This window comes from Hyposmocoma kahamanoa, unplaced genomic scaffold, assembly GCF_003589595.1.
Source record: "Hyposmocoma kahamanoa isolate Upper Pololo Valley unplaced genomic scaffold, ASM358959v1 67, whole genome shotgun sequence".
Lineage (NCBI taxonomy): Eukaryota > Metazoa > Arthropoda > Insecta > Lepidoptera > Cosmopterigidae > Hyposmocoma > Hyposmocoma kahamanoa.
Genome location: NW_020653855.1, coordinates 1,551,174 through 1,565,897, shown reverse-complemented (window position 1 = coordinate 1,565,897; position 14,724 = coordinate 1,551,174). Strand labels below are relative to the sequence as shown.

General features: G+C 35.6%; 1 protein-coding gene across 3 annotated transcripts in view; it reads left to right on the top strand.

Annotated features, from left to right (window-relative positions):
• The window catches only part of LOC113232262 (axonemal 84 kDa protein-like), an 83,703-nt gene extending 71,560 nt beyond the window's left edge, over window positions 1-12,143 (top strand). The window contains exons 23-26 of one of the 3 annotated variants that reach the window (XM_026466933.1): window positions 304-373; window positions 930-1,034; window positions 5,402-5,565; window positions 10,942-12,143. In XM_026466933.1, the coding sequence (XP_026322718.1) occupies window positions 304-373; window positions 930-1,034; window positions 5,402-5,539 (313 nt within the window). In that variant the 3' untranslated portion in view covers window positions 5,540-5,565; window positions 10,942-12,143. Of the gene's footprint in view, window positions 1-303; window positions 374-929; window positions 1,035-5,401; window positions 5,566-5,648; window positions 5,923-10,938 lie in introns of those variants that run through there. The other 2 variants (XM_026466931.1, XM_026466932.1) reach the window with 2 other exon arrangements.
• Window positions 12,144-14,724: the final 2,581 nt, after the last annotated feature.

Below are 14,724 nucleotides of genomic sequence, written 5' to 3'. Positions count from 1 at the left end.
GTCCCGTTCGCAACGTTCCTACTGAATAAATAACAGGTGAACTATATATAAATAAAGCCCGATAAACTACTAAGACTGTGCAAGATGAACTCGTTCATGACAGTGTGTCGGGAAAACATTCCTAATTGATTGTACCTATGTAGTTCACGAACTACGCAAGCCTACTCAATTGTTACGATTGGAAGATGGATATAGTTCCAATACTCGAAGGAGTGATATCCAAAACCGTCGAGAAAAATGTTTATTATTACATTAATAACATAGCTTGAAGCTAATCTGGGTTTATTATTTTATGATTCTCAGGTGGAATGTACAAGGTGGTTGGCGTAACATCATAATTCAGTTTCGGGAAGCGGTCGATACAAAACGAGAGGTATGTCTATATTATAAAGATGGTTTCAGGGTAACTTAGAGACCCCCCTCCCACACACACTAGCGTCTTTCGAGCGTTAGCGTCTTGTCAAGTCACGCAGAACGTCAACACGACGTCCGCACGGTGACGACGCAACGCCACCACAGAGCGATTGCAGATTAGTGCCGAACGTCGCATATAAGCCGCGCTGCCGTTACGTCGCTGCCGGGCTGACGTCGTGTCGACGCTGTGCGTGAGTTAGCAAGACGCTAGCGTGGGGGGTCTCTTAGGGCTCTCACACATAAACACGATACGACGTCGCGTCTTGCTACGACGCAGCATCGTCTCACAACGCGACGTCGTATCGTGGAAATTTACGACGACGCAACGTGTCACGACACACGGCACGACGTCGTCGTAGAAACTCACGATGCGCTCCCCAGTGCCGCATTCATTTGTTATTCAATATTCTTGCTTGAATGTTGCTTTGACGATGCCACTTTTTGAGAGGCTGCAGTGTGTTTGCGCAGCTTTTTCTCAATGGCTTATGCTATTAAGTGTGCCATTTTTTATTTAGGGAAAACTGATGTTACTCCAAGTGACCCCGCAGAGAGTGTTATTATTGAAAAACAACGAAATGTCTATGAACGAGTTGGACATGGAGCCAGTTGCTGGTTTACCCGTAAGTGTTGTTATTTAGAAAAAAAAGTGTCATGTCCTTTTAAAAATGAAACTATTTTTCCGGATTTAAATCGCGTATATTTGTTTTTTCAAACTGTTGAAAACTGTACGAAACGGTCGAAGACTGTACCACCTCAGTCAACCGTGACCATGGGACCTGTAAAGGGCCCTAAACGTCGGTTTGTTTGAAAAAACAAATATACGCCATTTAAATCCGGAAAACTACATTTCATTAAAATGTACCATTACATGACCAACATCGAGTAAATAACCAGAAATTGGATGTTTTGCTATTTTTCCCACACCACCGAATGGAACAGCCCCCCATAGTTAGAGATATTATATTTATTACAATAAAAACATAATATTTTTGGAATATACGGAGACGTAAACACAGGTCAGTTGTTGGCGCTGTATTATTTCAGCTTTCTAATTTGTGATTTCAGCGCAAACGAGAGTTGATATTTAAAAGTGACATCAGTACCATTCGACTGATGAGTTGCCAGGGGTGGATGGCCCTTATTTCGTCTACATTTTTGGTTATATACTCGATGATGACCTAGCAAGTATACCGTCAATTTTGTATGACAAACGCATTTTCTAAATACCCTATGGTCATCTAAAATATACAAGTTCACAGGTTGAGCGAGATAAATATGGGTATAAATATGTAAAAACAAACCTACCTTATTTTTCGTCTAAGGAAAATACTGCCTCTAACCGCTCACGCGATTCATGCGTCTCTGGAAGCATACCACACCTAGAGGTGCCGGTGATGATTTTATACCGATTTATCGGATATCGAAGTTATAACAGGTAAAAGAACTAATACTAATTGCTATTTCGTTAACTACTCTAGCAAACCATAAAGTTTTTAATGTCTGGGTCTGTCATTTAAAAAAAATAAACAACTTTAAAAATACGTCAAGACAATCGTGTGTGTTATTGTTTGGGCTGGTGATGTCGGTGTTTATTTATTGAAAACATACCGTAAGTAGCGTTTTTTAAGTTTACCCTGAATATAAATGTTTATAAACTATACTTTAAGGAGTAATTTCATGGTAAACATTAGAACCACTCAAACGGAATATTATCATATTTACCCAAGTACACCAAAAATTTCATTAGTGCTTTTTAAGTGCACGATTTGCGGTGTATTACTGCATTTTATTTGAGATGTTTTTGTTGTAGTACGGAGGGTATTTATTTAGCAATGCAGAATAATATTTTTTATTTTTTAAAACTTGTATTTAAACTGAATCCTTTTCTAATTTGCGAAACCAAATAGCCGCCATTTTGCGGTAGGATGAGCGCATCGCGTGAGCGGACATATTGTAATACTCTGCTCAAACTCTTTGAAGCGCCGACGCCGGCCACCCGCTACCGCCCGGTTAATTCGCTTGCGCTCTTGTGTTAGACGGGACCCCAAGTCCGTCGTCGCGTATTTGTTTTGCGTGGTACATTGATCCATTCACCTGTCCAGTTTAGTGGAGTGCAGTGACGAAAAATAACGACGCCTTATTAGTATTGGCACATGATGTGTTCCGTTGTGGTATGTTGTGCAAATGATGTTATCAGTCGTGCCAAAGTATTGGAGAAACGTTCCTTAGTCGATGTGCTCCATCCTACACATTCATGTTAGGGCTCAATTTTGTCCGTCCTAAGCAAGGCATGAAGGGAAAGTTGAATTATTTTTAATAGTACCTACTCTTTACACGTGGGATTTCAAAATCCTACCGCTCAGCTGTTCTGCTTCAAAGAGTAGCCCAAATGAAGAGTGCGTAATAGCACGATATTTTTGTTTCTTGTGTTTAGGGGTGATTCTTTTTACATATTCGTATTAGATATCAGCTACTCGTTTGCCTATTTAAATATTTATCTCGTTCAACCTGTCGCTCAGTATAACACTAACTTTGAATGCGATATTTTCATTAAGCTCAGGCCACACAGACACGGTATAGCGGGAAAAGCGGTCCGGGGGCGGAGCTGCGCTCTACGCCCCACGTATTGACGGTTACATTGACTGAACGGCAACAAGGCTGTCGGCCGTTTTCGCGCTAAGACGGCTTTGATATTTAAATATAGTTTTCATTTTTTCAATACGAAACTTGTACGTTAATATTATAACATCATTGTACGGTACTATTTAAATGGTCGTGAGTTGTGCTGTGTACGACAGTTTCTCATCATCTAAACGTGATAAAGAGAAGATTTTCTTTCGTTTTCCGAAAGATAAAACGAGATGAGCGAAAAAACTTATGTCTAAGACTCATTCAGTTATTGTTTTCAACATTTATTTAGTGCAGAGTAATATATATAGTAAATATTTATTATATAAATATAATGAGATGCCGTAACTTCGTTAACTTAGTAGACAAGAGTTCTCGAATTTTAAATTTGTATTGCCGATAGATATGTAGTGAATATAATTATTAACTAAGTAAGTAATGATAAAGTCAAATACCTTGGTTATCTAAAAGTACCTGTCTAAAGTATAACATGTTAAGTGCTTTTAAATTCATTTTCTTTTTACTTTCAGTATTATTCTAGTTAGCGAGTTAATGAAATATATAATATTATATTATATTAATATAAATACCTAATGAGCATGTGTAATTTGCTCTTTACAATTAGCAGCTCTTGGAAGAGATTGTTACCTAGCAACAAGGCCGCCTGTTGTTTGTTCTTTTGTGTAATAATGCGTATCTGTATTGTATTTTTACACCGAATATATTAGTCTCTGTTATTTATTAATAGATTCACAGATACTATGAATGGAGTGTAGGTGTAAATCACAAAATTTTAAATGGTAAAAAACTTTATCTGCTAACTTAGCCTATACCGTAATAAAAAATATTACCTGTAAGGCACGAAGTTGTCGTTCTTCAAAACCGGAACACAGTAATGCCGACATTACTGCTTGGAGGCGGAAATAGATAAGGTGGCAGTACTCCATTTGCAGAGTTCAGTCGATTTACAGGTTATTGCAAATTACAAACCAAAATGATGCTTTTTCAAATCTTACTTCTATGCTTAATAATACGCATAAATATTTACAAAGAGTAACCTGGGGTGTTCGGTAGGGAGAATCTTACTTATTCCCCTCAGGGAAATCGGCCTTGCGAATGAGTATGTACCGCCGGCGTGACAAATCACGTCACTGTGATTTTTTTTGTAACTGGAACGATGACAGAAGTGTAACGCTTTTCCCAATCACTCCAAGCGAACAGTAACACAAGGCGAAGTTTTCGCGCGGCAGCCGCGCGGTGACCGCGTTACCTTGATGTACCTTAATGACAAATCTGAATTCTATTTACTAGGCAACAACGTTTACATTCCTCTGAATAATACAAACGTCGCGCGAGCCGCCGCGTAGACCAAATTCAAGCCAGTCTCGCTGCGCAGGCGTTCTTGTGACGTTCATTTAAGTTGAAACGTAAAAGCTATACAAATAGAGCTTATTTTGCCATGACAGTTAGACGCATGACAGTTGGACTCCGCGTAACGACCGAGCGGCGCGGCGGCCGCGCGGGGTGTACGCGATGAAATTCGTGTCGAATAAAATTTCAATGTGGCAGAGTGCATAAGAACTCGAACGCCTCCCGCCACCGCCTCTGTGTGGCCAGAGCATTATCATGTACCTGCGTGTGAGTTTCCTTTATGGAACGCGTTCGTGAAATGCGCAATTGCATCGATGTAATCGCCCATGAAGCCCAAGCGTAGCGATGCAGTCGCGCGTTTGCATCGCTGCCTAAAATCGACAATTAGCGACTGCATCATGTAAAGAATAAATAAGAGTAGAATGATTTCGTACCGAGGACTTTTTTAAACTAATACTACCTAGTCTCTTATTATTTCCGAACATATTGACTATACTCCGTCCTACCATTTAGTTAACTTTTGACATATGCATGCATTCGAAGTTACGTAATTATTGACATACGACCATAGACAAGAAAATGCAATTAATTCCTGGACTCTTCTATTTTTAATTTTAGTGAAGCGACGTGCTCTTTAGCTCCGATATTTGTCAAGTCAACAGATTATGTAACAAGTTGATAAATATCGGTATCTGTCTAATAAACTATAATGAAATTAAATAAATTATAAATAATGATAATAAATTCTTATAGTTTATTGTAATTAATCTAAAGATTCTTCTGCATACGCATAAATTGACAAACGCAACATCACGATCCCAATAAGATAATATCTTTTCTTTTAAACCCGCTCACATTCACGATTAAAACTTCTTCGTAAATAAAATCGATTGTTATATATACTAATTGATCCGAATTCGAGCTGTCCAGAGTTAAGTAAATGGTTGGACGGAATATACAGATAGTAACTTTCCTCACACTCTTCCAGTTCTTCCCCGACCTCTTCACTATGAACATGTCCTACGGGTCAGTCGACGCGAGACGTACAACCTTTGGCATGCATTACAAATTAGTCGAAACCGTTTTCGACTTGCTGCAAGAGTGTAAGCTGTGTAGTTTCTCGTAAATCTCCCATTGGCATATTAAATTAAGGTACGTACTGTAAAAAAGCATTCATTCATTATCTTGTAAGATCCCTAGAGTGTCAGTCCGTCTGTTATACGCATTTTTCTCAGATACTGTTGAACGCATAGCCTGTCTTTTTTGAAGATGGAGTCTTCAACGTTTAAATGGAAATGTTTCCTGTGGCTATTTGAAAAGAAATCTCGAAACGCAGACATTTAATAATAACTTGACTTTAAATAATAGCTGTTTGTGTATCTGTTCTGTGTATTCGTGTGTATTTGGTATTGTGCAATTTAAATTTACTATTATCGTTGTTGTTATTCAATTTGATTATTTTCATGCATTGACTTACAAATAAATGGACGACGGGTCTAATACAAAAACCACGAAAAAAATGTCCCAAGTCAACCTATTTAAATGTAGTGACATTTAAAGGAATATGAAAAAGCTAAACCGTTGAATTTAAATTGTAATGTCATCGCAGTACTGTCTAATTTTGCTTGCTTCGCTGTCAGTCGAACAAAGGAAGACTAAAGCGTGAATGACGCTCTGTATACGATTTTAACGCCCCATAAGTTCGGACACTTTTTAGCGCGGACCCGACGTCCGTAAGTCAATGTTTTCGTGTGTAAATGTTGTATTGTCAAATTTATTTAGTATCTGATTGTGTTAGTATTTGCATTAAATTTTGTTTTTAATTGTGGTGTTCTATTTTTATGGCAGGCCGTGGCAGAATATCAGCGAGGGCTATGTCATTAGCATAGTCCTCAAATGCTGTGATGCACCTTTTTGACATGCTTTTTTTGCTTATTTGTTTTTACTTTTTTTTCTGTTAATATTATCCTATTTTTTCTTTTTTTGTATTTATGAACGAATTATTTATTATTTTATAATTGTTTGTATTTTATAATGTATTTAGCGCGTCTTTATTTTATTTTATTTTTAAAATGACATTTGTAGGGTTACCAGTTTTCGTAAAATTGGAAATAGTCATGTAGGTACTTGTTGTCGACAGTTGTATCGATAGATTGCGAAAGTATGTAACATTTTGCTAAAAATGTCTGAATTTTGAATGTTAGATCGTTCTAATGATTACCAATTGCGTTATTGTATTCTTTATTCTTATTTCAACAGTTGGTCTATCAGTAACGACCGGCGGATTTGATTATGTATATTCAATTGAAATGAAAAACTTTAAAATATGTCTCCTATTTGTATGTTTCATAAACATACTACTAAATTTAGTGTAATATGTATGTATGAATTTTCAAAAATTTACAATCCAAATAAACCTGTGCACAGCAGTTGGACGAATAATTGAAAACAAATGAAACAAGTTCGACTATTTATTTCATAAGCGTAACCAACATTCCATCGATAGTCGATGTCATATTTATCGACGGCAATCACTTGCTGCTTGCAAGCGGGCAACGCTTGCGCAATCAACTGAACATTTTACAGCATTTTCAAAAAAGATAAACTATAGATTCTTAAAACTTAGTACCTATACCACAAGTTTACGCTTTCCCAAAACAAATTTTAAATTGTATAGAAGCAAATTCATGTGTAAATATTTTTTTCCCTTAGCATCTATGTCTTAAGTCGTGTGTCAAGTTTGTTTGGCTAGTCAGGTTTTTCATCGTATCTGTATTTCGATCCATTACCGCCGACTTAGTGTAAGCGACTAAAAACAAATTTTATAGGAGAGGATTTTTTCAAATATTTGTACATGTATAAGTGATGATACTAAATTTGTTTTAATATATAATAATGTATTTCGTAACCGATTATGTAACAGTTTTTTAACAATGGATGTTATGTCTTTTTGCCGTTTACAATATTTAACCCTCTATGATGTGTTCAAAAACCGCAAATTACGACCAGCATAAAGGTAGATATATAAGGCGGTAAATAAAAAGTTTTCTCAAGCACGTCACACAACCGTAGTTTTTATTTCATTCATAGACAAACTAGAGACCTCAACTATCATATCGTTCGTTAAAAAGTAACGTGTGAAATTTGCTTAGAGGATGGAAAAAAATAAAAGAAAGGAGGTGCCCTAACTACGGAATGAACGTGCATACCTAAACAAAAACTGAACGAACAAATGGCGGATTTTGTTTAGTGTCGTACCATAATCTATCGATAAGTCATTATCGACATGCAAACATTCAATTAAAGTAGATCAATATTCCATTTGGGAATATTTTAGGTTTTAAGGGAATGTCGAATATTACGAAAATTGAATTCACACAGAAAAAAATGTAATTTGAGAGTATATAAAAAAGAGAAAACTTTGAAATATAACTCCTATACATTTCCAACCTCAAGATGCATATTTTCATAGACAAATTTTTAAACAGATTTCAAATAGTGTAGGCTTTTTTGTATTTATGCATTGGTATAGAATTAATGTCAGTGACTGATTTAAGTGAATCTTTAATACTTCCATTTAATTTTGGAAATAAATGAAAGTAGTAATATTATTATCATGCATTTATTTGCTTAAAACATGGTATAACAGGAGATGTACCAAGAGACAGTGTTAGTATAAACATGTTTCGCATGTATTAAATAGCATACAAATGTCTGTTTATACAATTTCAATTGACTACTATTGGCCGAGCGCCTTTGATTTGTACAGAAAAATCAACACTTCTACGACGTGAGACAAGAAGTCACGAGCGATTGCAAGTTGTGACAAGCCACGTCAAACGAACACGTTAGCGCTCGCCGTCACTCGGTCAGGTGGTCGAGTGACACCGAACGATAGCAAGGCAAGGCAAGGCAAATAGGCTGTCTTTACACTGGTATTGGCCTTCACCCGGCAACGTTGTACCAACATGGTCATTGTATTGCTGGCTTTATAAAATAAGAATTTTTTGTAGTTAGAGTTGTCAGTGGGAAAAAATCGGAAACGAGTGCATAATTTTGTTTTCAGGAACTGAGAATGCCTAGTAAATGAATCTTGTTTAATTTAAATTAAATATAAAAATATTTACCAATACACCTAATGGAATTGCATTATCATGTAATCTAGTTACATTCAAAGTTATGTTAAAATTTGACTCTTCAAAATGAAGCGAATAAATGAAAATGGTCTTTGATTCAATGTTTATATTCGGCACTATTATACTGCGGTATGATTTCCAACCATTCTTTTTTCTTTTTTGATTTGTAGGTAAACTTGAAATAATGAAAACAATAATAATAAAAACCTCGTAGTGAATTATTTTAGTAACAGAATATCGATAATATGTACGCTTCCAAGAACTACACTATCTCAAAATAATCGTTAACAACAATCATCGAAATATACAAACAAACAGGCAATTTGAAGAAACCAAAGCAAAACTTGGCAAGATTTATGAATAAACTACTTAAATATATCTATCTAATTACATGAGATATTTGGGCTTTGTGTGATTTATAGACAGAAAAATAACACGTGACTGTACAATGTTACATTCGGTCGATCTTCAATTTTTCAAATGCCACATCCCGTAATGCTGCAGCGACGAATTTTTATTAATACTAAATTGTTCTCACTGTCAATATTTATGTCCATTTTATTACAATACATGCGAATAATTCAATAAAACACTTGGAAAAACATTTGTTTTGACATTTGATGTGCTTCCCTTTGACAACCGTATCCTGTACCTCATGTACTGCGAAATGGACATGGTTGGCATTTAAGATGACGTTACGTATTTTCGATTCTCATGTTTGACACAGACCAGTGTAATGCTATCTCTTGTGACTTAAGACGGCACGCAATAGTTAAACAATAACATGTTTATGTTTTCAACGTCGAAATACATCATATACATGTAACGTCTGATTTATATATGTCAACATAACATGTCCTTTAGTTTCCATAGTCTAAGATCTCGACTGATATTGGAATTGAGGTCGAATCAAATTGTTTTGTTTTTCAGAGATTTATAGAAAATAATTTTCACAGATAAGAAATTTGTTCTAATAAAACAGTTTGTCTTTATATTGGTTTACGTCTGTCGTAATTTGCTGTTTTTTTAACACATAATAGAGGATTTATGATATGTATGTAGATGTATGTAGAACTACTATTTGCTACCTCCATCTAAAGATTTTTGAGACTTTCAGGCGTTTATGATAACACTTGCGTTTAAAAATTTGCAACAATAGTTTAAACATAAACGTAAACGTGTATACGACGAAATTATGATCTCTTATTTTATGGTGTTTGAATGGGGTCGCTTACTTTCTGGTTTTTGAATATTGATTACGTCGTTTACACTAAAATACAAAAAAACAATTGAGCTAACTATAAACTTAGCTACAAATTCCTTTTCTTATTATTTTGAAAGAGGATGTGGTGACTAGAATAAAGAAAAGAATGTTGCGGTGGTTTGGGCATGTATTGTATAATTTTAGCGGGAAATTTCGACAAATCCTTATCCATATCGAGTTCTTAGGTTTTCGCGATTGTTACACATAGGAAATGAAACTATTTTTCCGGATTTAAATCGCGTATATTTGTTTTTCAAACAAACCGACGTTTCGGGCACTTTACAGACCATGTCAACCGTGACCATGGGACCTTTAAAGGGTCCGAAACGTCGGTTTGTTTGAAAAAACAAATATACGCGATTTAAATCCGGATAATAGTTTCGAATCCTTGTCCGTCATAGTTTAAAATATCAGTTGCAACCATAGATTTAGTATATACCACTAAATCTATGGTTGCAACCAAAAACGTTTAGATAAAAATGTAGCTAAAGATAAGTTGGTAGTCATGGCTCGATTTATTAATAAAACAAAACCATTTTTTATCGCCATCTGATTCGAGTATATTCAATTTGTTTTTTCAGTGATACCGCCGATACCTTTTGAACAAAGGAATGACTAATTGTAGACCGATTAAGCGATTTTATTTTGTCGACGCGGAATTACATTAGGCTCTACTTACATTGCCGTGGAACGGAAGCGTCAATTCTCGAGCATTCGCGATAATACTTGCATCTGCGCCTTGAGGCTGTAGACGTTCAGTTCTTTTACATGACAAGGAAGGTGGAGTTTTTTTGTTTACGGGGAATGCTTTATGTGGGACTATCCCTCCAGTTGGAGGGCATTAACACCCTCCAAGTACCTTATTGACCAGGTGTTGTGGGCGCCGTGGGATCCCGAAGATTCACCACTGCCGGTTGCCACTAGGGTTCCCGCGCTAATGAAGGGAGCGGTCCCAAGGGAGGTACCCATCCCCCCAGACGAGTGAGACCGTGCAATGTAGGAAACGGATCACTATCCTCTGTCCGCTGGCCTCACAAGTGTAGTTCGTAGTAGAGTGGATTCGTGTCGACTGCGCCTTCGCGTTCCCACTCCGCGGCCTCCTTTTCCAAGATTACGTCTTTTCAGAAGAAGACCGCAGCCATCTCAGCATGGCCGCTACCACACTGGGCAGCAAGAGATCTCCCCCTATGGAATGAAGGATAGTGGACTTGGATTTTGTTTTTACATCGCTTATTGTTGATTCAGAATTAGAGAAAAAGGAGAACAGAAAAAGGAAAAGAAATATTTGAGATCATGATTTACGAAAGAACTTTTTGAAATTCGACGAATTTCGTATCCTTCGTGCCACTGCCTACGGATTCGCCAGGCGTCGCCGACGCCAGTTGCGTGGATCCGCAGACATTCCCGAGCATTCGCGAGCATTACCGAGCACGCGCGAGAATTTATAATGAGAAAAAGTCGCTATTCGGTGCTAGTCGCTATAAACTAAATTTAGTCGATCCGCCATTCGAAAGTAACAAAGTGTACAGCCCACGCTGGAATAAGCTTATAGGCTGACTAGATTTAGTCGGTTCGCCGTTCAAAAGTTAGTCCACACTGGAATAAACTTATTCCGGCGGCACCATTACTCATTCTCGAGAATCACAGCTCCTAACTTAGATCTTATTGTATTAAAAAGTCGTGACTTAGTTGGCATTAGTCGTAAAAAAAGTAATTTAGTTCTTATGCCGATTTGAAGTTAGTGAGTTACTGTCCACGCTGAATTGAGCTGACAAAAACTCCGGAGTCACTACTTTTGAATCTCGAGAACCACAGCTCCTAGCTTAGATCTGATTGCACTACAAAGTCGTGAATTAGTAGGTTCTAGTCGTAAACAACTAGATTTAGTCGGTCCGTCGTTCAAGTTAGTCCACTCTGGAATAAGCTTATACCAGCGGCACCATTATTCGATCTCGAGAATCACAGCTCCTAGCTTAGATTTTATTGCACCCACAAAAAGTAGTGAATTAGTCGATTCTAGTTCCACAATTTTAGTTCAGAAGTTATCGGATATTCGATAAATTTCATCAATTTACGTTGCCGCGAGACTGTGAAATTTGTAGCGCACAAACATGCAACGTACAAACCAACGGTAGCTGTGCTAATTTCCGAGTCTGCGTGAGAATTCTCCGGAATTATGGCGATCTGTTTTTCGCCTTCTATCTAGTTTGTACGCTATTCAATTGATATTAAGAAGGAGCATGCCAAAAAAAGTTTTGACGGCTCCGCCGAAATTTGTGAAACAAATATATGCCTGAAGTTCGCGTGACAGGCGACAGATGTTGAATTTTGCGCACTAAAAGTACTAAATTCGTTTTAGCGGAATAACTCTAAAACTTAAGGGATTAAAAAAAATCCGTAGTGACAGTTGTCGCTCATGCATAAATATAATTAATTATATCATTTTTGTCCTAATAACCTGTAGCATTTCGAGGATAAATCGAAAAAATTTGAAAATTAGAGGTCATTTCGTGATTTTTATCTATCGAGGAAACTTTATTGTTTTGTGTTTCTGATTAATGTCTATGCTTGAATATATCGTGTAGTTACTCACACAATATTTTATTTTTAACTTTAAAGTGGATATACCCCTCTAAAATCAAATCGAAGATTAGGAATTTTTCCTCTGCTCCCTCTTAAATTCCGCGACAATGTAAATTGAGCTGACCAGGGTTTCATTGTACCAAAAAGAATCCCCCACAGTATACATACTTTGTAGAATATACAAAGTATGTATATTCAACAATAAAATAAAACACAAACATCTTTTTACTATAAACAAATTGTCTATTTTATTTTTACGGATAAAAAAAACTAAAAACTACTAATAGTAAAAAAGAAATATAACTTCTTCTGCTAAGAATAACGAAAATAAAAACGTTATTTTACAAAAAAAAATATATACGTTGTGTTACATAACAAATATTATTTTTATAACATATACAAATATACGATTAACTTACCTGGCAGTTGATTATATTTATATACATTATTATACTAGTTTTTACCTATAGAGTTTTTGTGTTGTTAGTTGGCCAACGTAACTCAAAATAATCAATACGACCAACAACGTCGTACAACGTAGAACACACTAAATGAATGCCAACGGTCACTATTCCGTAGTAAACAATTATATGCCTATATAACATATTAAATTGCAATTGCAAATGTGGCCCAGTTTGCATACATTATGGGTATTCTGTAACACTTATGAAAACGACATTGGAAGGTCACCAACTTATGTGTTATGTTATGACAATAAAAGGAACAACACTCCGTTATGTCTAACGCAGTCAGGTTAGTGTAAATGCATGCAAGACTGCATGTACACTAAACGACACCACTAAATACACTAATAAGTTGGTGGATCTGTATGTCGGTTTCAAAGAACAGAAAATCTAAAACTATAATCGTCTTAACCGATATCGATACATAATTTCCAAATAAAAACGTTGAATCGACATTTTACGTCATCTGAAAGTAAATAAAAAGTCTTGTTAAATAAAAACAAAGTCTCTACTCGAGATAATAAAGTTGATTTTACATTTTTATTTGCTCTCTGACGCATTTAGCTATACGTGCTTTATTTAAAAGACTTATTATCCATTAAAACGAAAAAGGGAGATAGATGTCTTTAAACAATCAATAGGATTTCATTATATATCATTAAGCAGAGGAAGTGTCAAAGTAACATAATTCTATTGGTAGTTTAAGCACATCTCTCCTTTATAATATGCGGTACCCCAGTCTGTTACTCCACACGTTTAAACCATATCAAACGTTTAAATTAGGGTCAGCTTACATTGCCGCGGAACGCAATTTAAGCGAGTTAGGTAACAAAATTGTACATTGACTTATGTCAATTGCGTAATACACAGGGAATGCTCGAGACTGCACGAGAATTCACCGGAAGGCGAGCGACCTATTTTTTAGCTCGTATCTAGTTTGTATGTTACATAATTAACAAAGTTCATTGTTAGAAATATTACGCTTCCGTTCCCTTCCGCGGCAATGTAAACTGAGCTTTAGTGACTAAATATGTATAATTTAAAAAAACAATTGTATGACTCACGTTGGTCAACGGAGAATAGTGAAGTTGACCGACGTTGGTCAACGAAGATTAGTCAATTTGATCCATGTCGTGAATTTGGCCAACTAAACACGTAACTTTCAAGGCATTTGCATCAAACCATTGCATTATAATGTGACTAATATGACTTCTAAGAGTCGTTTTTTAAAACACAGTTACTTATTGTACAGATAACGTTCATATTTTAGTTTCTTTTTTGTTTTTATACATTTAAGCTATTCAAGAAGTCACATTAACGTAAAACATATGTCGAAATGTGATTTTCCCAATTCTACTGAGGACTGACTTTTTAATCACAAGAAAAATCACATTTTGTTTTAAATAGTTTTCTATTAGAATTAAATAAAAATTCACGTGACGCTTAGAATAAAAAAAATAAAAGATCACGTTCAATTGATCACAGATTAAACAAATTTAAAAAAATCAATCCTCAAGTAAAACTTTTTACTATTTTTTTTTCAAATGCTCAAAGAAAACTTTTTCTTATCCACGAATTTTTAATGGATTAAAAACATATGTCCTCCATATTTTTAAATTCAATGGACTTTTTTTCTATTTCCCCCTTTTTTATTATTATAAAAAAGCTTATAATGTTAAATTAAAAAGCTACTACTCTACGTAAATAATCCTTTTATCCATTTATCTATACTTATTATTTACATAAATAAAATGAATGTTTAATTAAAAAAAAAATGTTTATTTGTATTCTAGATGTTTGTGATTATTTAAGTTTTTTTATCAGTGTTGCTATTTTTAAAAGCAAAGTGCCATTCTATGCTAAA